This window comes from Triticum urartu, unplaced genomic scaffold (assembly GCF_003073215.2).
Source record: "Triticum urartu cultivar G1812 unplaced genomic scaffold, Tu2.1 TuUngrouped_contig_7265, whole genome shotgun sequence".
In the NCBI taxonomy this organism is placed as follows: domain Eukaryota; kingdom Viridiplantae; phylum Streptophyta; class Magnoliopsida; order Poales; family Poaceae; genus Triticum; species Triticum urartu.
In genome coordinates this window covers 18,289-43,379 of record NW_024118095.1, presented here as the reverse complement: position 1 = coordinate 43,379, position 25,091 = coordinate 18,289, and the positions used below count along the sequence as shown (strand labels likewise).

Sequence of the window (25,091 nt, the reverse complement as noted above, 5' to 3'; positions counted from 1 at the left end):
GCCATCGATCGATCGCTCGGGTTCAGTAACGCGTAGCCTGCAGTGCAATCGCTCGAGTTCAGGTAGAGCCCAATGCCTCGCTCGGGTTCAGTTAGAGCCAACGCCTCGCACACACGCGCGTACGTGTACAAGAGAAACGCGCATCGCTCGGCCCCTGACCTGCCACCGTAACCGGGAACTACCCGAAATTTTCCTCCCACTCGCTTCTACCACGGTTTTTTCCATCATGGACGGCCCAAAGAATGTCATGCAGCTACGTCTCCGGCCCGCCCAGGATGAAAAGCCCATTTTCTGCCATGATTTTTTGTCATAGAAGTAGGAGCCCACCACATCTATGATGATACCGGGTTTTGTCACAATTATCGTCATAGAAGTGTCATATGTATGACAAAAAAAAATTTCGTTCGGCCCAAAATGTCACGGATGTGTCTTTTTTTGTAGTGTAGCCCATCATGGAAAGGTTTCCCACAACTTACTCAACCATGCTAGAGCTCATAATGGCATGTGGCTGCACACGGAAGTTTCTAGCATGAATAATCTTATGATCCCTTTGAGCCTGGGTGGCAGTCCATAGGAGAATCACACGGTACCCCGGGATTTCCAAAAAATACAGGCAACACTGGGTTCCCCATGTGCCTCAATCCACCCAGATGTGTATTAAAGTTGCCACCTTAAGTTAACCATTAATTAACAATACTCACATCTGTCATGAATACACTCAAACCCAAACCACATCTACGAGCATAGCATAGCAATATAAGCAACATAGAAGTAACTCCCAAGGCTTTGATAATAAATCAGGTAATAGGTTCTACCTTATCAACTACTTCCCAATACCCACATGTTATCAATCCTAACCATGCAATGTTTGAGGGTTGAAACTAATGCATAAAAACTGGGTGATAAACGGATATGATCAAAGTGTTACTTGCCTTGCTGATGATCCGTGAAACCTAGAGACCCGTAGTAGCACGCTTCGCACTCCGGGTACTCTATCGCAATCAAACAAGCATACAATAAGCAATCAAGCAAAGATGCACGGGTAAAACTCAAATAAGAAGATCTAACCAGAAAGTTCAACTTAAGAACTCCGGTTTGCAAAAAGAATCAAATCAAACCAAACAACGAAACTCAAACTGCGAAAGAAACAAACTTCAATTACTAACCTGGACTAAAGTCAAATTTTACAGTAACAAAAACTTGTTTAAGTTGATTAAACAAAAAGGGGGCTTCGAGACGAAACTCTAGGTGCTTGAATCACCTGATTCCGATAAACGAGCGAAAAGTTAAACTAAAACAAAAATTGGATCACAAATCGCGATCAAAAATAATCATGAAAAATCCAAGAAAAAGAAAACTGACGAACAGACTAACGAACGAACGTTCGCTGTCTGCGGCTAACGGGCAAAAACTGTTCGTTAAAACGAATGTACGGACGAACGTCCCCTATATAACTAAACCGGAAAAAATAAATAAAACCGATCTAAATAAAAAAATGCATCTAGGTTTTTACCAAAAAACGAACCGGTCAAAGGAAACCGGTGGCAGTGGCGGTGAACTCCAGCCCCCCCAGGCGGAGTCCCGGGCGGGTACGGCCCAAAGTCGGTTTCCTCTTTTTTTTAATATTCCGCGCAGAAAAATGAATAAAAGAAATACTAAACGGACTCCAAAAATCCTGAAATAAATTTTCCCCATCGTCTAAAAATCTATCGGACAAGGTGAACATTTATTTGGGCCTCTAGTGCAATTTTGAAAAATGCATATTTTTCCTAATTCAAATAAAATAGTGATAAAAATCCGAATAAAACTCTTATTTGATTTTAACATTAAGTCTCCAATATTTCTTCATTTTTGAGGAAGTCATTTTATCCCCTCTCTTTTATTTTTATAAAAGAAATATTCGAAGAGAAAATAATTAAAATCAAACGATCCTCTTTTCAAAATTCGAGAAAAACTCAAATATGAAAATAATGAAATCCCCAACTCTCTCTATGGGTCCTTGAGTTGCGTAGAATCTCTAGGATCAAGCCAAAATGCAATAAAATATGGTATGCAAAGATGACCTAATGTGTAACATTCCAAATTGAAAATTTGGGATGTTACAGAATTGAAATATAAAGAGAGCATCATGAATCACATGGCAAGCACATTTAAGCCTAACATACTTCCTATACATAGGGATTTTGTGAGAAAATAATTTGTGGGAACAAGAATCAACTAGTATAGGAAGGCAAAACAAGTATAACTTCAAAGTTCTCAACACATAGAGAGGAAACTTGATATTATTGAGGTATGCAAAAGCATATGTTCCTCTCTCATAATAACTTTCAGTAGCATCATGAATGAATTCAAGAATATAGCTATCACATAAATCATTCTTTTCATGATTCGCAAGCATAGAAAATTTATTACTCTCCTCATAAGAAAATTTATTTTCATCAATAGTAGTGGGAGCAAATTCAAGAAAATAACTATCATGTGTTTGAAAATTAAAATCATGATGACAATTTTCATGGTTATGATTATTCAATATAGCATACATGTCATCACCATAATCATCATAGATAGCAACTTTGTTGTCATAATCAATTGAAACCTGTTTTGAAATAGTGGATTCATCACTAAATAAAGTCATGACCTCTCCAAATCCACTTTCATAATTATTACAATGAGATTCAACACCCTCCAAAATAGTGGGATCATTATTACCTAGAGTTGACACTCTTCGAAACCCACTTTCATCAATATAATCATCATAAATAGGAGGCATGCTTTCATCGTAATAAATTTTCTCATCAAAACTTGGGGGACTAAAATATCATCTTCATCAGATATAGCATCCCCAAGCTTGTGGCTTTGCATATCATTATCATCATGGATATTCAAAGAATTCATACTAGCAACATTGCAATCATGCTCATCATTCATAGTTTTATACCAAACATTTTATCGAATTCTTCTTCTATCAATTGAGCACAATTTTCCTTTCCATCATTTCCAGGAAAGACCTGATAAAGATGAATAATATGAGGCAACCACAATTCTGTTTTTTCTAGTTTTGTTTTTATAAACCAAACTAATGATAAGACAAGAAACTAAAAGATTCAATTGTAATATCTAAAGATATAATTCCAACCACTCACCTCCCCAGCAACGGCACCATAAAAGAGCTTGATATCTACTATGCAACTTTATCCTTGTAGACTCGTGTTGGGCCTCCAAGCGCAGAGTTTTGTAGGACAGTAGCAATTTTCCCTCAAGTGGATGGCCTAAGGTTTGTCAATCTATGGGAGGTGTAGGATGAAGATTGTCTCTCTCAAACAACCCTAGAACCAAATAATAAAAAGTCTCTTGTGTCCCCAACACACCAAATACAATGGTAAATTATATAGGTGCACTAGTTCGGCAAAGATATGTTGATACAAGTGTAGTAATGATAGTAGATATTGATTTTTGTAATAGGAACAATAAAAAACAGCAAGGTAGCAAGCAACAAAAGTGAGCAAAAACGGTATTGCAATGCTTAGAAACAAGGCCTAGTGTTTATACTTTCGCTAGTGCAATCCCTCAACAATGCTGATAAAATTGGATCATATAACAATCCCTCAACATGCGATGAAGAATCACTCTAAAGTTCTTATCTAGCAGAGAACATAAGAAGAAATAGTTTGTAGGGTACAAAACCACCTCAAAGTTTTCATTTCCGATCGATCTATAGAGCTATCCCTATAAGTGTCAAAAATAGCCCAAGAGTTCTTACTAAAATAACACCATATGATACACATCAACCAACTCTAATGTCACCTAGATACTCCAATGTCACCACAGGTATCCATGAGTTAATTATACGATACACATCAAACAATTTTAGATCCATAATACTCAATCCAACACAAATAACTTCAAAGAGTGCCACAAGATTTCTACCGGAGAAACAAGGACGAAAACGTGCATCAACCCCTATGCATAGATTACCCCAATGCCACCTCGGGAATCCGTGAGTTGAGTGTCAAAACATACATCAAGTGCTCTCAAATCCATAAAAGAATTCAATCCGATAATAACGAAATCTCAAAGGGAAAACTCAATTCATCACAACAATATAGAGAGGGAGAAACACCATATGATCCAACTATATTAATAAAGCTTGCGATACATCACGATCGTGCCAAATCAAGAACACGAGAGAGAGAGAGAGAGAGATCAAACACATAGCTACTAGTACAAATCCTCAGCCCTGAGGGTGGACTACTTCCTCCTCATCATGGTGGCCGCCGGGATGATGAAGATGGCCTCCGGTGGTGATTTCCTCTCTGGCGGGGTGCCGGAACAGGGTCTAGATTGGTTTTTCTTCGCTATAGAGGCTTGCGGCAGTGGAACTTCTCATCTAGGGTTATTTCTAGGGGTTTCTGTATTGATAGAATTTTTTGGCGTCGGTCTCACGCTGAGATAGGCCTCGAGGGGCCCACTACCCACCAGGGCATGCTAGAGGGGGGTGGCGCGCCCTGGTGCCTAGTGGGCAGTAGACCCCCCCCCCCTCAAGTGGTTCTTTGCTCCAATATTCTTCATTTGTTACATAAATATCTCCAAAAAGTTTTATCCAATTCCAAGAACTTTTATTTCTGCACAAAAAACAACACCACGGTAGTTGTGCTAAAAACAGCGTCTGTCCGGGTTAGTTACATTCAAATAATACCAAAACCATATAAAATTGTTGTAAACATGGCATGAATACTTTCATAAGTTATAGGTACGTTGGATACGTACCAGTTGTACCTTCGTGGATGACAATAAGATCTTCGCCGATAGCAATTAGATGAGTGGTGGGCGAGTGAACAAACTCGACTCCCATAGGGAGCTCCTTGATCTGATCTGACACCGAGATTAGGAACTCCGGTTTGACGATTTCCTTGATCCAATCTAATATCACAAGCAGGAAGAATTTCTCACACTCCTCCATGGCTTCATCTAAAATGGAACCATGGGAAGCGACTTTAGTATCTGATTCGACAACAATCCCGGAACAAAGTTCACGCCCTCCGCCAAAGCTTGATCCGAAATCCCACATTGGGGGAGTGGGTTTGGGATCCAATTTGACACTGATCTCGTTAAAGGTTTATCACGCCCATCCTCGGCCTGATCTAAAATTGGGTCTGAAGAGAGCGACTAGTGCTGCTCCTCAGACTGGCACGAAGCCAAGCCTGAGAAGGTTAGCTCTCCACAGAGTCCATTGTGTAACTCCATACTACCAAACCTAACAGTCTGGCCCGGAGCAAAGGATTTGACCTGGACGAGGAGGCCACTTGAGTTGGCAACGAGTGTCACGCCACCAAGGATGAACATCTGGTTCGACACTAAGATTGTGTTGGTGCTGACCTGAGTGTTGATCATGAGTCCCATCGAACCGTGACGATCACCTAGCAGGACCTGCATGGGACACCACAAATAGAGCTAAATATGGTGGATATCCTAGAAGGGTGTCCTAAGCTTGGCATCTTGGGACGATGTTACTAGAGATAAAAGATTTACCTAGGTTCTGGCTCTCCGAAGAGATAAAAAACCACACCATGCTTGTTTTTATTGCCTTGGATTGTGTATAAAGTATAGGTAAATTTATGTCTACTAGCTTGTCCCATCGGTTTATATAGGATATAGGGGGTCCTAGGGTACAAAATCCTAGTCGGCTACATACGACAAGGTCGATTCCTCCACGAATCCAACATCTTGTCATGTGTGCCAAGTCTTCTGGATCTTCCTTGTATATGTCATAGGCTGCCCGAAGTAGCCCATGCCAAAATCGACAAGGGTCCTCAGCCCAACCCACCAAGCCAGGTGTCAACATGGTGAGAGGCCCCTTAGCCAGGACACCAGCAAATAAAATGTCTCTTAGCTCATGCTACCAAAATAAAAAACCCTGGGGCATCTATCTAAAAATAGCAATAACCTATTGCCAAGCACTTATATAGATTATGGGGGGTATTAAAGGTATAATTTATTATTTGCATATCACAATTCAGAAGAGTTAAAAAAGAAAGAAGCCCAAATGGGTGGTTCTACCAACCCAATTCTGTTCAGAGTCACCCCCTCTATATATATGTCTAAAATTTCCCATTAGGTTTTCCCACTACACCGCGCCGCCTCACGACATCGTCTTCGACCTCAGCATACCAAGTATCAAGGACCATCTTCTTAGGTTGAGATCTAGCGCCCATATTTTGGTATTTTAATTCCTAGTTTCAGTAGAATAACATGCCTTTTGTTTAACACACGAGTTGTGATTTCAGATCAAAAGGAAGGTTTTTGGGTGTTGATGTATTAGATCTAAGCTATTCGAGTGAAAGGTCTAGGATTTCATGGATCTAAACAAAACTATGTCACAAGTTGAAGGCGATGATGCGCCTTTCTTACAGGTAGAACGTAAGGTGGAACAAACCACGGATCTACCCGTGGATGATAGTGTGGGCATAGAAGAGGGGAAATCCAGTAAGGGCAGGAACGGATTGGGTGAGTCCGTATGTTTGATTGATCGCATACAGATTCTAGGAAACACCAAAGTACTAGATGTCGAGGGGGGAGGGGAGAGTGGAAATGGTATCTCATTAGAGGATATGAATGATCAAAATCATCTTCAACCTGCACCATTTAGGAAAGATGAGGAGGGAAGTTCGTTGTTAAAGATCTCAAACCATTCACTGATGTTTGACAACGCCCATAGTGATGAGGACTCTGGTACTGAGGAAGAGCAGGATAATTTCATGAATGAACTTGAACGATTCCACAAGGATAATTCAATGGAATTCAGGCCCCCAAAGTTCTATGGCGAAGGGTTGAATTACCTTAAGTAAGTACTACATAATTTTTAATTCCTTAATGATACAAGGTTCTATGAGCATATTGAACCTACTAACTTGATATTGACTATATTTGTGTAGGTTGTGGAGAAAGGTGAAGAAATTGGGTGGGTATAAACAGGTGATCATTCTCTGATGTTTACATCCCTCTATATAACATGATCTATGAATTTGATTCCCTTTCACCCTATGTATTTATATCTAGATATGTTTTTCTACATTAGCACATCTCAATTGGACACATCTTATATCCCAAGCAACTGAATATATCCTATAAACTACGAACCACCATTTTGGTGAAATTTTGTCCCTTTTCATTTTCATAACTATGCAAAACAACCAAAAAATATAGATTCATTCATTATTTGTTTTAGTGTGTTGTGTGTTTAATTAGTCCAACTACCATATTTGTGACAATTGTTAAACAATCATAACATCATTTGGGTTTCTTCAAGTATTTTACTTATTTGAAAGGAATCAAATTCTACCAAAAAAGGGTAAAGAGTGGTATATTCATACTCACATGTACCATAATGATATTATAACTCTTTTTATATGCAATCTATTTCATGTATGGTTCATATTTTGGACCAAGTTCTGTATCTTGCCATAAATAAAATATTCATTCATTATTTAATGAACCTCCTTGGCTTTTTTGTATATTTTAGTAAAATGATTGAGATTGTGGTAAGACACTGCTCTTGATGCTAACAATCGGTGGGGAAACCACAATCACTAACAATTTGTTGAGAAAACTAAGTTAACATTGAATTTTGTACCCAAAATGTTCTTCAAGAGAACTCCAAATTAAGAAGATGGAAAAGATAGCTATCCAAAATATTTCCATCAACATTTTACACCCAAACATAGATTAGTGCACCACTCGCAAATTGGGTTTCTTTGAGAAAAATGATGACATGCTCACTTTCCCTCAGAAAGGGATACAAGTTAGTACTCTTCGAGCCACCAAATTAAATGTGATATACAATACATTTTTGTATGTATTAGACAATGTGATTCTCTATATTTTATTATAATACGTTTTTGCAATATTTATCCAATGTCCATCACATACTTAATTACTAACAAATTGCACCAACAGGTAACATTAAGCAGAAAGTGGCGCCAAGTGGGAGAGTCTTTTAAACCACCAAAGTACGAATTCCACTTCTCCTGGAAGAATTTTGATGGAATTTTCATTTATGAACCTCGTATTAAATTGTTCAATGACATGAACTTGAGTAAATTGGCATATGATCTTATTTTCCTTCTTGGTTTTATGTGTTTTGACAATCATCTTTTTGTAGGACATGCACAAATGTTTCATGGTCCTTTCATAACTTCTACAAGAAGGTGCTTCTTATATTCTGCCCGCCCTTCTATATATTTTTTAGTTGTGGTCTTCTTGTGGTTCATTCATGCAATGGTTGATGACCTGATGGGTCCCAAGCTAAACAGTGGAATACAAAACTTAGTTAAAATATTCTATGTGTCTTGTAAAATGAGCCTTTACCAACTAAAATTAATTCGACTTTTCTTAAGTTTCACAAAGTTGTCAATATGGCTTTATGGCTTGTAGTCTAGTCTTTACAACCAATATAGTGAAATTAGAATAATTTTATGCTAAATAATTTAGATATATACTCCCTCCATAAACTAATATAAGAGCATTTACATTACTACTTTAGTGGTCTAAACGGTCTTATATTAGTTTAGAGAGGGAGTATGTGGTAGTAATATGTGGACTGGATCATGAGCATCCTATAAAAGGAAGTGGTGTCTCATGGTTAGATAAATTGAAGTAGAATATATTTTTAATTATATTATGAGAGCATCAAGAATAGTTGACTATTCTTTTAATTAACCTCCATTTGAGATACATTTATTGTTCCCCCTGTAGGTACTCCTTAAATATGAGATGGAAAACAGTGACACATGTAGGTTCAAGGCCATTCCATCTACCTCGACAAAGCAAAATGCTTTGGGAACAGAGGTGCGACATTACAAGCATAACATATGCTATTAAATTAGGAAATAAAGTAAATATGACTCAGTTGGTAGATAATTTAACAAAAAATGATTCAAATTAATTGAAAATTAAGTTTGCATTTGAAATCATGAAATATATTGAACATAGTGTTGATAGGATGATAATGTATACATCTTAAATACAAAAAACATGCACTTTTAAATGTGGCACCAAGATCTTGAATGCGAACTATAATTTTATTTTACAGATGAGTGAGACAAGTGTGCTTGGAAGATTTCAAAGGGAGTCTGCAACTCTTGCAATCCAAAGATGTCATTATCAGAGATCGCCACGAAATGGTAAGTTTCTAATTTCAAGGGGATACTTTACTTGGAGAAAGATGAAACTCCTAAAGGATTGGTATTTTTCTTGAATTTATTGATTACCCTCATTTATGTTATTATATATTTTCAATTGGATTTTTATAGTTTCACTGAAGAGGAAAACGGTGTCAACCATTGAAGATGATAAAGACTTACAACACAGAGTTGATAATATACAGTAAATCTCTTCTTTTAAATATCTCCAAAAACCATTGAACATAACATTTTCACATTTATGTTTTTGTTACTAGACTTGTTTATTTACAAGTAAGTTCCATTTATGCACTTTTTATTCACATGAAAACTTAGCTTTTTTGCTACATTCCTCTTCACACCATTTCATTACTTGATAAATACTCAAGAAAAGAATAAGAATACATGTAAATAATAATAATATTATTAATTTTAGCTATCTATCTCTATTAATATAGGAATACTATGAAAAATAAAGATATTCAACTATAATTTCAAGAAATCATAACTTCTCTGAACACGAAGTTTTTTATACCATTTTTGTAGTGTATATTAGATTAAAATATATCATTTCTTTATAAGTGAAAAGTTGTTTTGGTACATATTTTCTAGTGTACCTTATGAAATTTTAGTATTTTTTTGTTTCTCATAATTTATTATGAATTAGTTATTATTCCAACCCAATGAATAAATAGAAAAGTGGGTCATCGAAAATACAGCATACACCCTCGCTGAAGCATGACATACCACAAAGTCAGACGGAAAACACATAGAACTATTCCACCAATAGGATTAGTTTTTGAATAATATCATATTATTTCTCTCGCTTTATTGTTTCAGTTTTCGTGGATGCGGTTGGCTAAAAATGATTGTTATTTGCAGAAGTAACTCAACAATCATCGATATGGGATCTCGAGCTGATTGGGTGAAGATAAATGTTCTTATATCTGTAAGCACCACATGTTAAGCTATAGTTCTCATTCTATGATATCAACTATGCCAATGAATTTCTTACATTATCTGAAACCATTTCTTGATCTCAGATAGATACTAGAAGTTGTGGATGTTTTGGTGGCATAAGTTGAGCACAAAAATATTGAAAGTGTGTATTGTATGGGTATTTTGTAACATAATAACTATATTTTGTTGCAGAAATATCAGTATCAAGTATATGCATTAGTTCCTGGTCTTCTGCGTGAAGAGGTATAGAAATTAAATAAATGCACAATAGGGGTGTAGTTATGCATTGGTGGTTTAATTACTCATCAATTATTCATTTTCCATACATTTTTCTCATGCTTGTCGTAAAATATGGAGTAGTGAGTTTGCTTATAGACATTTATTAATTCATGTTTTTTGTAGCTTCAAGTTCTTTCAGATCCCGTCGGTCGTTTAATAATTACTGGAGAGCCTACACAACTAGACAATCCATGGGGTGTTACTCGCTTCCAGAAGGTATGTCAAACACTTGAACTACATCATGATGGTCCTACCATTTTATATTAGATTAGCTAAATGTCTTTCCCCTTTCATAGGTAATTCACTTGCCCTCTCGCATCGATCCCAACACAACCTTGGCAAATCTTGGCCAGTATGGGCGTTTATATGTTTGTGGCGCATTTGAGAAGTCATCATCATAATTCTCTAAAAGATAAAACCGCCATGGTATAGGTACATCCTAATTTCTTTTAAACATAGTGCAAATATCATATAAAAGTGTCCATTGTTCTCATTTAAGCTATCATTTTGGAGCATTTAGAACTCTCTATTGTTTTTAGTCTCAACTAACACTATAAAATCTTGTGTTGGATCGTTAGTAAAGAAAAATAGCGAGTTCATATGTGAGGGTAACGGTAGACTGATGGCCTAACTCTCAGCTCAACTTGTTAGACGCGGGCAATTTTTTTAAATAAATTTTGGGGTTCTTGGTTCCAATTCAACTTTGTCAATTATGGTGAATTGAAGCCACCCCCTCTATCGGTAGTTAATCATTTTTGAATTCTAAGTCAATTAGCATGATGCATTGTTTTATGACATGATGAGCATGTGAGGGCCCATATCGAGATGTACTTGGTTGTTCTTACTTTCATGGAGAATGAGCAACTATATTGTTCCTCTCATTTGCTCCCTTCACTACCCATATTCTTCCATGCCTATGAAGCAAGGAGAGAGGGACTAAGTTAGAATGGCAAAGGGTGATGTTTCCTTTCGCATTAAAAATATTGAGTGACCTAGAGGGGGAAAACACCGCACAAAACTCGGCATTAGCCGAAGTGATCTTGCATAAGTAGTTCCTTGGTTTAAGTAAGAGAAAACATATTGGAAGGGGAATGTATCATTAATGTGCTCCCAAAGTTTGAGGATGTAGGGTGTAAAGTGTACTTTTAAATTTCTTAATATACTTCTATCTAGGTTAATTTACACAGTTGACACTAGTGCAACTTGATGCTAGCATTTTTTCCTTATTTCATTTTTAACTTCACAACTACTATGGTACAAAGATAACAAAGTATCACATGTATGAGTGCATGCAATTGGTTGATATTTTAATATGCATGTACTATATATTTGTGAACTTCATTTATGAGTGGATTATCATTCTTTTGCACAACTAAAGTGCTTTCATATGTATGTTACATGAGTAAGTATTGTTAATACAAATAGTCATTTATCCATGTTGCTGGCCTAGTAAGTTGTAGTAGCTAGATGTAGGCTCTTCAATTTTTATTAATGTTGAACAAACTACATGTCTTGAAAATGGCTAACTTGGGAAACATCCTATGTCTTGCAGAATCCCCCTCTGAATTCGGATTTGGATCATATGATTATGAATTGATACGAAGTTTTCTGCGGCTGTTCATTGTTATATATTATCTAAAACTAGTTTATTGTGGTTTTATGATTTGTATCATAAATATTGTCTAAAGCTAGTTTCTTGTGGTTTTAGAAGTTTGTAATGTTGATTATTTTTACATGTTTAGAAAGACTAACTCTTTAATTGTGGGACTTCATCGATTGGGATTCAAAATCAAATTCAAGTTTATAGCTAGTAGGTAAGGATGCCTATAGCATCGTACTATTGTCGGTGTCATTGCCGTTCACTATTTGCCTCATCTGCTTGCATTCAATCGCATGAATGCAAGATTTGTAGCATGTAACTAGATTTCCCTATTATGTGAGTTATTTTCCATTTGGGACACATAAATTCTCAGAATAGTACATATTTCGCAATGCATTATTGTTGTTACTGATTAGCGGACCACCATAATAATCGTTACAATATGACCCCACTAAACAAACACATTCGCATATTTAGCTAGAGTTTTAGTTTTATTTTTGTGGGGAACTATTTTAGTTATGGGCACTTATTTGGTTCATAGAGTCGATTAGAATTACCACAGTAACCATAAAATTATGATCCGTGCTAGCTACTCAAGAATTCGACCAATTAACCAGTTAACTTGCCGATTAATCCCTACTCGTAGGGTCACCGAGTAGCCGATAAACTGATAAATCGGTCGATTAATCGATTAAATGGCCGATTAACTTGCCGAGTAGTGTACTAATTTCCTATTCACGAGCTAACCAAGTAGCTACTAGTTCACGGTTTCCTCAACAATACTAGTATGGTGCACTTTTCTCTCTAGATAATACATACATGCAAGCATAGTTTGCATGTGTGCCATGCTTACACCATAGTGAATCATGTCACATCCATCTCATTTAGTGGACCATCAAAGGCAAAAATAAACGGTCCATTCTAATTCATTGAATTTTTAAACAAATACCAGCCTTTTGCGATGCTCCTACTAGTGGAAGCCACCCAAGGGATATGGTCCAAAGTAGGTTTAGCCAAGGTATTTGCCATCACAGTAGGGAAAGTGAGAGTCTAAGTTAAAAAGAGTGAATTTATTTAACCATGGAGGACCATCTCACCGACCATATACATTAAAAAATATTCTAGGTTAAAAAAGTGAGAGTCTAGGTTAAAAAAGGAGAGTCAAAAAGTGAAACAAAAAATTGTCCCATGGAGGATTATCAAACTAACCATGCACGTTAAAAAGAGTGAATTTACTTAACCACTGCCCATCCCACCCCTTTCCCATCTGAAAGATAAAATGTTTCATATGTAATCAACATAACCTATAGATTAATTCATGATCATGCTTATTATGTAAAATTGAGGCATACGATAGACAATAGAAACCTTAATATCACCAAGCGTTTAAACCTCATAGATGTAAACATGATTTATTCCATCTTGCGCATGATAAAATAATTGCATAATTATCAGATGGATGGTGATTATGCTGATGATCCCACTTTTTATATCCATGGACATGGGTATCTCCAACACCTACTTCATTGCCAAATGTAATTAGACACAATCTTGAATATTTGGACCTAAATCGATAAAGAGTATAAGATCCATTAACTAGGTTTTTGGATTAATTTTCCATCTACTATTCATTTTATGAATTAGGATACCAACTCGCATACTTTACTGATTCCTGAAATTAATTAACTCATTAGTAAGCACCAACGCGACAAGTTGGAAGATTTGGACAAATTATAGTTTAGTGGCCTCCTGCTTTGTATAGATGATCAAACATACATGTCCAATAGGGGAGGAGAGATAGGTAAGATCGTGTGTATTAACAGTCATCCAAATAAACCATTGACCAAGCCATCGCCATCAGAGAGAAGTAGTCACAATAGTTTGGAAACTTTAAATAGGTATATTTGTGATATTTCATATAAAAACATGAGAAACGTGTTGACAGGGTTCTGTACCCGGGGTACCCAACATAAGGGAGCCCAGGCTCATCAGTAACACAGGGCCCGTTAGGCCTAAGACAAGAACGGAGCCCTAGAAGACGAAGACGGTCTTCGTGCCCTCCAAGACTAGAGCGCGGCAGCGACATAGATCACATCTGTCTCGATTTAAACCCCAGACCTCCACTTCTTATATAAAGGGAGGTCTAGGGTCCGCATTATCATCTAGTCTTAGATCTAAACCCACGACAGCAATCCCATACACCATAGTAATCCTCTGCACGAGGTATCCCCTCATCATGAATAACAAGAAGAAGCAGGAAATAGGGTATTACTCTTTGGAGGCCCGAACTTGGGTAAATTGTGTGTGTAGACTCCATCCCTGTACTCCCGACCTCGTGATGAACCCTACCGAGTGATCTGGCGGTATTTTTTACCCATCAGTTGGTGCTCCAGGCACGAGCGACGTTGATCGGAGACCTAACCCGGTGCGAAGAATCAAAGGAAGCCGATGAGTTCTTGCCGGGCCAGACCTTCATGTTTGGATCTTTTAAGCTGGCCGTCAACGGTTCAAGGCGACTCTTCCACATCTTGCCCCCACACCTTGTCCATCACATGTACGATGAGCAAGGGAAGGACACAGAAATCTGCCCAGCCCTAAACACGTCATGTGGGAATGCAAACGGAGCACTACACGGGCTCTGCAAAGTCATCAGCCCACTTGCGAGCCTCTTTGAATATGATTATCACAACGGCGGATGCACGACGAAATCAGAAGCTCGCATGACCTGCAATATACATGGCAGAAAGCGCCACGAGCGAGCACCTTGCATGGTCCCAGGAGACGGTGACATTCGACATCGGGGATCGCCCGAATAACATCGTCCATCCAGGAAAGCATGCCCTGGTATTAGATCCAATCGTGGGGGGTTGATGCCTCTCACGTTTCCTGGTGGGTGGAGGCAGCGACCTCAACATTATCTTCACCAACACCCTAGAAAAGATGAAGATCTCACTGTCCTGTCTACGGAGGTCAGGACATGGGTTTTCACGGGGTGGTACCGGGCGGTCCAGTCCTCCCACTAGGGAGGATCGAGCTCGAGGTCGTCTTCGGAGACGAACGCAACTTCCAAAGTGAGGTAATTCAGTTTGAGGTCGCCCCCTTTCATGGCGGCTACCATGTGATCCTGTGTAGGTCCACATACATAAAGTTCATGGCAGTCCCATCCTATGCCTATTTATAGCTAAAGATGCTGGGACCAAATGGCACAATTACCATACATGGGATCTCAGAAAAATCCTACGAGGCAGAGGAGGCCAACGTAGAGCTCGCCAAGGCTTCTTTGGCCTCTGTAGAGCTCGCTAAGATAAGAAAGCGGATAGGACCAACGGAGGTCAAGCTCCCAAGGAAACCAAGGACAAGGCCCATATCCAGCAAGCCAAACAAATGAAGAAATTTCAAGTACACCTGGAGGACCCCAGCAAGACGACAACAATCAGTTGAGACCTCTCAAAGAGCTAAGAGGAAGAGCTCCTTGCCTTCCTCCGAGCTAACTGGGACATATTCGCCTGGAAACCCGCCGACATACCAGGTGTGCTAGCCGATAGGGCCGAACACTTCTTAAATGTCCGCAAGGACACAAGGCCGGTAAAATAGGCCCTCTGCCACTTTGCCACAAAGAATAGAATGGCAATAGGGGAAGAAATAGTGTGTCTACTCGCAGCCAAATTTATAAGGGAGGTCGTGCACCCGGAGTGGTTACCAAACCTAGTAATGGTATATTGAATAAAAACAACACACAACACATGTGCGTGGACTACACCGACATCAACAAAGCATGCCCCAAAGACCAATTCCCGCTACCTAGGATCGATCAGATAATCGACTCCATAGCAGGGTGCGGGCGCCTGTGCTTTCTGGACGCGTACTCTATGTACCAATAGATACGGAACTTTCTGCTACGTCACATCGTATGGAACTTTCTGCTATGTCACCATGCCTTTCGATCTCAAGAATGTAGGAGCAATGTACCATCGGAAAATATAGAAGTGCTTCAACAAGCAGATTGGAGTTAGCGCATAGGTACACATCAACGACATCGCCGTCAAGTCCAAATAGGGCTCTGGCCTTCTCGGTGACGTCCAGTAGACCTTCGACAATCTCCGCAACTTTAGCATGAAGTTAAAGCCCAAAAAGTGCGTCTTCGGGGTCCCCGTTGGACAGCTCCTGGGGTTCGTTATATCCTAGCAGGGAATCGAAGCAAACCCGGAAAAAATTGAAGTCATAGTAAACCTCGAGCCCTCGGAGATGGTACGCGAGGTGTAGAAGCTTGCAAGATGTGTGGCAGCCTGAGAAGATTCATCTCATGACTGGGAGAGAAAGCCCTACCCTTGTACTATCTCTTCAAAAAGGGCGACAAGTTCTACTGGAACAATGAAGCTAAAGAAGCATACACAGACCTCAAGAGACTACTACAGTCAAATCCACTACTCACATCCCCAGCCCAGTCAATACTAATGCTACTCTATATTGATGCGACCACCCAGGTGGTCAGCGTGGTCATCGCCGTGTAACGAGGGGAGGTCAGAAAAGTACAACGAGTATAGCACCCGGTGTACTATGTTAGCAAAGTGCTCACACCTGCAAGACAAGGTGCCCACACTACTAAAAGATCACCTATGAGGTATTTATGGCCGCAAGAAAACTGCGGCATTATTTTCAAGCAAACCTAATAACGGTGGTCAGCCACGCACCATTTTCTGACATCATCAACAACAAGGATGGCACAGGTTGCATGGTGAAGTGGGCAATCAAGCTCCTGTCATTCGATCTCCTACAAGCCACGTATGGTAGTCAAGTTATAGGCCATCGTTGACTTCATTGTGTAATGGACAGAGGCCAAGCAGTTCCCCAAGAAGGTCGACCTTGAGTACTGGACAATGTACTTCGATAGGTCATTGACGGTGCAAGGACCTGGGGCCGGAGTGGTCCTCGACTCCCCCAGAGGAAACAAGATGAATTATGTCCTACAACTCCATTTTCGACACTCCAACAATGTGGCAGAATATGAATCCCTCCTTCAGGGCTCTAAATCGCTACCTCCATGGGAATTCATCACCTCATCTGCCGGGGCGACTCCAACTTCGTGGTTCAAAAAGTCATGGAGAGGTTCGGCACAAAGGACCCCGAAATGGCAGCCCCTACACTGCCATTTAGGACCTCGATGGAAAATTTGATGGTCTTGAACTACATCACGTCAAGAGAAGAGAAAACATCGCAGCCGATAACTTGGAACGAGTTGGATCATCAAGAGAGCACGTGCCATATGAGACCTCCTTGGAAATATTACACAAGCCCTCAAACAAGATTAAGACCCCAAAGAGGTCGCACCGAGCTCCACCTCACGTGAAACTGGAACCCGGAACAATGACACACCAACTAGAACCATCTATGACGAGGCCATGCTAGTGATCATCACACTAGATTGGCCCCAACCATTACTAGCCTACATGACTAAAGGCGAGCTACTGCAAGATAAAACAGAAGCCCGCCACATCATATGTTGCTAGAAAGCCTATACCATCATCAATGGCAAGCTCTACAAGCGCACCTAAGTGGGAGTCTTCCAGCGATGTGTCATCGAAGAGGAGGGCAAAAAGCTGCTACATGAAATAGACGCGGGGGCTTGCAGGCATCATGTAGTGATTGCTTGTATCTGTGTTGGTATTTCCCCGAAGAGGAAGGGATGATGCAGCACAAAAAAGGTAGGTATTTCCCTCAGTCATGAAGCCAATATTATCAATCCAGTAGGAGAACCAAGCAACACTATGTAAACAACACCTGCACACAAACAACAAATACTTGCAACCCAACGCGTAAGAGGGGTTGTCAATCCCTCCACGGTATTGAGATAGATTAAATTGTATGAAATTTGATAAATAGATCTAACTAACACAAAAAAATAAAATAAAGAAAGAAAATTTGAAGAAAGGTACACTACAAAAAAAGACACATCCATGACATTTTGGGCCGAACGAATTTTTTTTCTGTCATGCTTATGACACTTCTATGACGATAATTGTGAAAAAACCCGGTATCATCATAGATGTGGTGGGCTCCTACTTCTATGACAAAAAATCATGACAGAAAATGGGCTTTTTGTCCTGGGCGGGCCGGAGATGCAGCCGCATGACATTCTTTGGGCCATCCATGACGGAAAAAACATGGTAGAAGCAAGGGCGAGGAAAATATTGGGGAGTTCCCGGTTGCGGTGGGTGGTCGGGGTCAAGCGATGGATGGAGGTTTGCACGTTTCTCTCGTACACATACGCGCGCGTGTGCGAGGCGTTGCGCTCTAACTGAACCCGAGCGAGGCGTTGGGCTCTAACTGAACCCGAGCAATTGCACTAGCTACATTACTAAACCCCGATCGATCCCTTGCTGTTAACTGAACCCAAGCGATTCCTTCGCTACTGCTGCTAACTGAAGCCGATCGATGCTACCTCTTGATGAAAAGTTGGGGTGGATGAACAGGACCCCGTGGAGGGCTGGATGAACAGGACCCCATGGAGGGCTGGATGAACATTAGCCGATGGAGGGCTGGATGAACAGTAGACCATGGAGGGGTGGTTGAACAAGACCATGTGGAGAGGGCTAGTTGAATAGTAGCCGGTGGAGGAGCGGTGGAGGCTGGATGAGCAGGGGCTCGTGGATGAACAGTGGCTGGTGGAGGCAGGAGGGGAGACGGCGTGGATGAACAGTCACAGGTGGAGGCTGGAGGAGGTCGACGGTGGATGAACAGTAGCCCGAGGAGGCAGTCGACAGTGGAGATCAACAGTATCCCGTGGAGTCCCGTTTTGCGGTACACCACACCCCTCCCGATGAACAGGACCCCCGTTTCGACCGTAGCGCTCCAACACAAGTCCGTTTCCTCCATTTTGCGGTACACCACACCCCTCCCGATCAACAGGACCCTATTTCGACCGTAGGAGGTCCAAGAGAAGTCTGTTTCGTCCGTTTTGCGGTACGCTAGACCCCTCCCGATGAACAGGATCCCTTTTCGACCGTGGCCGGTCGAACACAAGCCTGTTTCCTCCGTTCTGCGGTACGCCAGGCCTCGTTTCGATCGGCTGTTCCATCCAAGATGGTACTAACTATTATACCTTGCCTTTTTTATTCCTTTGCCCCATTTCCAATATAGAGAAGATATTTATGCACATTCTTGTTTTCGGGCCTTTCCAAAGCAGTTCAGTGATGATTACCTCTCAAACCACCTCTATGGTCAGGAGGCGAGGAAGGTTTTCATACAACACCCACGGTTCTATATTGAAGTGTTCCTGAAGAGGACGAAGGACGGGCGGTCAATCATCCACAAGCACTGGCCTAAAGTTGCGAAGACCTTCAACATGAATGAAGGCTCAATATTCGCCTTCTGCTTCAGCAGTTTTCCAGATGAGATGCATCTCTCTATATACCGTCTATGATGCTAATTTCGAAAGGTTCTACATGTTGCATGTGAAACTTGGTGCTGGTGTAGTTGTGTAATGGGGTAGTTGAGTGGTGAAGCTATATCATGTTGTACTCTGATGTATTTCAGTTATGAAATTTTGCTTCCTTAATATGGAAATGAAATATATTATGTGCTTAATATGAATATCAATTAGATTAATAAATGGATTATTAATAATAGGGCAATTAGCCTACTAATGGTGAATTGGCCTGCTAATTGGGTTTTGCTATTGCAAACGGTTATTGAAAAAATACCGTGGGTGATGACCTCGGGCAATGCACACAGTTTCTAGAAATAAACCGTGTTGGATCAATCTCCACTGCACACACGACATCCTCTTGAAAACTGTTTGTGTTAGGCCACCTTGCGCAAACGTTTATCACATAAAAATTGTGTGTGATGGACAGCCTTTGCCACACAGTTTCTTCTATGGACCGTGTGAGATGCATTCAATAACGCAAACGATAAAATTATAAATATCGTGTGCAATGGCAACGCTATCACAAATGATTTAACGGGAAAAATTGTGTGTGATGTACCTGTGAACGGAAACGTTTTCCTTGGAGCGACTATGTCGGATGTACATACGAACGGAAACATTTAGCGGGGACTAACTATGTGGGATGTACTTGCGACCGGAACCAATTTTGCCTGTATAATTGTATTTTTTTAGCTCTATTGTACGTATTTCCGTATTTGAGCATTCACCGGTCGCACACGACCTCATTCTGCTGAGCGTGTGTGCCAGGAGGGCATATCCCCGATGGTTTCTGGGTCGTGTGGGAAGGACCCCCCTATCGCCGTCACTCACTAGGCGACGGTTCCAAATGTCGTCGCGATAAGGGGTTTAAAACCGTTTGTATAGCACCGACGCGTACTAGTGTTTACTTGAAGCTATATTTTTATTCGTCACATACTACGAGTTTTGCTTGGAGTGTCTTGTATGACATGAGTCTTTGCTTGTTTTGCTTTTTGTTTTAAGTCATGAATCCTTGCTGGACACACCTATTTGAGAGAGGCAAAATTATACCATGACTTGTTAGAATTGCTCTCTTTGCTTCACTTAAATCTGTATGAGCTATGGATTTTCTCTAGTGCTTCACTTATATCTTTTTGAGCACGTTGGGCTTAGTCATTTTTGAAGAAATGCTCTCTTGCTTCACTTAGATTTATTTGAGATTTAGTAAAAAATTCAAGAAATTCTTTCTCTCTTGCTTCACTTAAATTAATTTGAGAGAAAGAAATATTATGTTGATGATCTTAACTTATATTTGTTTGAGCTTATGAAAATCAACACATGAAAATTAGTCCCAAAGTGATAGATATCCAAGAAGGATATAATAAAAACTTTCATGAAGATCATTGGACAAAATGAACTTGATTCCTTGTAATAGTTTTGAGATATGATGATGTGATATGTGAGTCATGTTGGTGAGTAATTATGCTTTAGTAAGAATATTCGTGTTAAGGTTTGTGATTACCTATGCAAGCACGAAAGTCAATAGTCATGCAATGAAATTACATCTACTTGTGGTACATTATTCGGTGTTAATTATGCTTAATGCTTTCTTATGAGATTATTCCTTTTTTGGTTGGTCGCTTCTCAATCTTTTTGCTAGCCTTCATTTTGCAGTAAGTATGATGACTACTTCTGCATCCAAAAACCTTTAAACCAGTTTTGCCACATGAGTCCACTATATCTACCTATATGTGGTATTCTTTTGCCATTCTAAGCAAATTTGTATGTGCCATCTCTAATTTTCAAAATAAACTTCTCTTTTGTGTGTTCGTACCGCTCGGGAGGCAGTGAGGGGTGGCTAATATTTTCCATGCTAGATGTGTTATTCACGATGAGTGTTTATTCACTTGTCATTGCACGAGAGTAAGGCAAAGGTATTAGGGATGCTCAGTCCCGAAATGAAAAATGAATTTACTTCATGTTGTCAAATAAAAAATTCCTTAGAAAGTGTTGGTATGGAGGGCACCCATGGATACGGTTAGCCATGGAAAGTGAAAGTATGATGGAAAAAGGAATAAACTTTATTTTCTGTTTGGGAATCGCCTATGATATATCTAGCATGGAAAGTGTTGGGAACTCTAAGTCGTTTTCGTTGGTGGAAAAGGCACACCTCCCAAAATGTTTTGATCTCTATTTTTTTTGCTTTGAGCTCTCGCACCTCTACAAATCCCTACTTCCCTCCGTGAGGGGCCTTTATTTAATTTATGCAATTTTCATTTTTCAATTTGAGTCTCCATCTTCTCTTATAAAGCACCAACTAGGAGGCACTATGATCGTACTTGAGCATTGGGTGTAGTTAATATGCAAGTGTGTTTCATGAATGGATCAATGATTGAGCATGATGGGCTAGGGATAACTTATTTTAGCGTTGATATTTTGAAAGACATGGTTGCTTGTTGATATGCTTGAGTATTTAAGTCATAATGTCAAAACTAGACTATTGCTTTGAACCATATAAAAGTCCAAATGTCCATGCTATAAAGAAAAGAATATGAGATGACATGTTAGGCAGCATTCCACATCAAAAATTCTGTTTTTATCATTTACCTACTCGAGGACGAGCATGAATTAAGCTTGGGGATGCTGATACGTCTCCAATGTATCTATAATTTTTGATTGTTCCATGCTGTTATATTATTAATCTTGGATGTTTTATAATCATTTTATAGTCATTTTATATCATTTTTACTACTAACCTATTGACATAGTGCCCAGTGCCAGTTGTTGTTTTCTGCATGTTTTTTACATCACAGGAAATCAATACCAAACACAGCAAAACTTTTTGGAGATTTTTTTTGGACCAGAAGACATCCGATGGGCCAGAGAAGCACCTGGGGGTGCTCCGAGGGAAGCACAACCCACCAGGGCGCGCATGGAGGCCCAGGCGCGCCCTGGTGGGTTGTGCCCACCTTGGGTGCCCCCTGAACCGACTATTTGCTCTATAAATACCCCAATATTTCAGAAACCCTAGGAGAGTCAACGAAAATCAATTCCAGCCACCACAGAGTCCAGAACCACCAGATCCAATCTAGACACCATCACGGAGGGGTTCACCACTTCCATTGGTGCCTCTCCGATGATGCGTGAGTAGTTCTTTGTAGACCTACGGGTCCGTTGTTAGTAGCTAGATGGCTTTCTCTCTCTCTCTCTCTCTCTCTTGATTATCTATACAATGGTCTCTTGGAGATCCATATGATGTAACTCTTTTTGTGGTGTGTTTGTTGGGATCAGATGAACTTTGAGTTTATGATCAGATCTATCTTTTTATCCATGAAAGTTATTTGAGTCTTCTTTGATCTCTTATATGCATGATTGCTTATAGCCTCATATTTCTTCTCCGATATTTGGGTTTTGTTTGGCCAAATTGATCTATTTATATTGCAATGGGAAGAGGTGCTTTTAGTGGGTCCGATCTTAGGGTGCTTGATCCCAGTGACAGAAGGGGAACCGACACGTACGTATCATTTCTACTAAGGATAAAACGATGGGGTCTATTTCTACATAAATAGATCTTGTCTACATCATGTCATCGTTCTTATTGCATTACTCTGTTTCTCCATGAACTTAATACACTAGATGCCTGCTGGATAGCGGTCGATGTGTGGAGTAATAGTAGTAGATGCAGGCAGGAGTCGGTCTACTAATCTTGGACGTGATGCCTATGTAATGATTATTGCCTGGATATCATCATGATTCTTTGAAGTTCTATCAATTGCCCAACAGTAATTTGTTCACCCACCGTTTGCTATTTTTCTCGAGTGAAGGCACTAGTGAAACCTACGGCCCCCGGATCTCTTCTTTAATATATTTGCCTTGCGATCTATTTTATTTGTCTTTTATTTTCAGATCTATTAAATCAAAAATACACAAGTACCTTGCTGCAATTTATTTTATTTGGCGTTCGATCTATCAATATTTACTACTCTCTCATGTTCGTTTGCCAATTTATGGCACCGTTACCCGAAAGGGATTGACAACCCCTTTTACACGTCGGGTTGCGAGTATTTGTTATTTGTGTGCAGGTGTTGTTTATGTAGTGTTGCTTGGTTCTACTGGTTCGATAACCTTGGTTTCATCACTGAGGGAAATACCTATCGTCGTTGTGCTGCATCATCCCTTCCTCTTTGGGGAAATACCGACGTAGCTTCAAGCCGCATCAAAAAACAGTAGCAAAATAATAAACACAAAAATAAAATTGGGTCGCCTCCCAACAAGCGCTATTGTTTAACGCCCTTAGCTAGGCATTGATAATTTTAATGAGTCTCACATGAAAGATAATGATTGAAACAAAAAGAGAGCATCGTGAAGCATATGAAAAACACATCTAAGTCTAACATACTTCCTACGCATAGGCATTTTATAAGCAAACAAATTATCAAGAAAAGCAAAAACTAGCATATGCAAAGAAGAAGAAAGAAACAATATAACTCTCAACATAACGAGAGGTAATTTACTAACATGGAAATTTCTACAACCGTATTTCCCTCTCTCATAATAATTGCATGTGGGATCGTATTCAGATTCAACAATATAACTATCACATAGCATATTCTCAACACGATCCACATGCATGCAAATTTGACACTCTTCCAAAATAGTGGGATTAACATTAACTAAAGTCATGACCTCTCCAAACCCATTTTCATAAAAAATTCATAAGATTGAACATTCTCCAAATATGTGGGATCTAAAGTTGACAATCTTCCAAACCCACTTTCAATATTATTGCAAACATTATTATGAATCTCATATTCATCATGGGGCTTAAATAAATTTTCAAGATCATAAGAAGAATCACCGCAATCATGATCATTGCAACAAGTAGTAGACATAGCAAAACTAGCATTCCCAAGCTTAGGGTTTTGCATAACATTAACACAATTGACATTAATGGAATTTATAGTAACATCATTTCAATCATGGTTTTCATTCAAGGCACTATCGTGAATCACTTTATAATTTTCTTCTTTCAACACTTCATCACAATTTTCAGATTCACGAATTTCAAGCAAACCCTCATAAAGATAATCTAGTGCACTCAACTCACTAGCAATTGGTTCATCATAATTGGATCTCTTAAAAAGATTAGCAAGTGGATGAGGATCCATAAAATTTTTGGTTTCTGATTTTCAGTAAACACACAATTATACCAAGCGAACGAGCAAACGAACCAAGTAAGACATAAAGGAAAACGAAAAGACAAGCGAAAAGAAGGGCGAAAAAAGGGAGAATCTTTTTGAAAATCGTTTTAGAAGTGGGGGAGAGGAAAACAAGAGGCAAAATGGCGAATAATGTAATGCAAGAGATGAGAGTCTATATGGGTACTTGGTATGTCTTGACTTGGTGTAGATCTCCTCAGCAACACGCCAGAAATTCTTCTTGCTACTTCTTGAGCTTGCGTTGGTTTTTCCCTTGAAGAGGAAAGGGTGATGCAGCAAAGTAGAGATAATTATTTCCCTCAATTAGAGAACCAAGGTATCAATCCAGTAGGAGAAGAATGCACAAGTCACCTAATACCTGCACAAACAATCAAACACTTGCACCCAACACGATAAAGGAGTTGTCAATCCCTTCACGGTCACTTGAAAAGCTAAGATCTGATAGATATAGA

The 25,091-nt window shown here is 39.7% G+C and overlaps 1 protein-coding gene across 1 annotated transcript; it reads left to right on the top strand.

Annotated features, from left to right (window-relative positions):
* Window positions 1-1,709: 1,709 nt before the first annotated feature.
* Window positions 1,710-10,816, top strand: LOC125531498 (AT-rich interactive domain-containing protein 6-like; the record flags this gene model as incomplete). The annotated part of the gene is made up of 11 exons (XM_048695889.1): window positions 1,710-1,718; window positions 6,678-6,841; window positions 6,933-6,972; window positions 7,954-8,006; window positions 8,159-8,204; window positions 9,089-9,179; window positions 9,309-9,381; window positions 10,059-10,125; window positions 10,329-10,379; window positions 10,539-10,631; window positions 10,712-10,816. Coding segments are annotated over 11 exons (792 nt in total), but the record flags the coding sequence as incomplete, so codon positions are not given.
* Window positions 10,817-25,091: the final 14,275 nt, after the last annotated feature.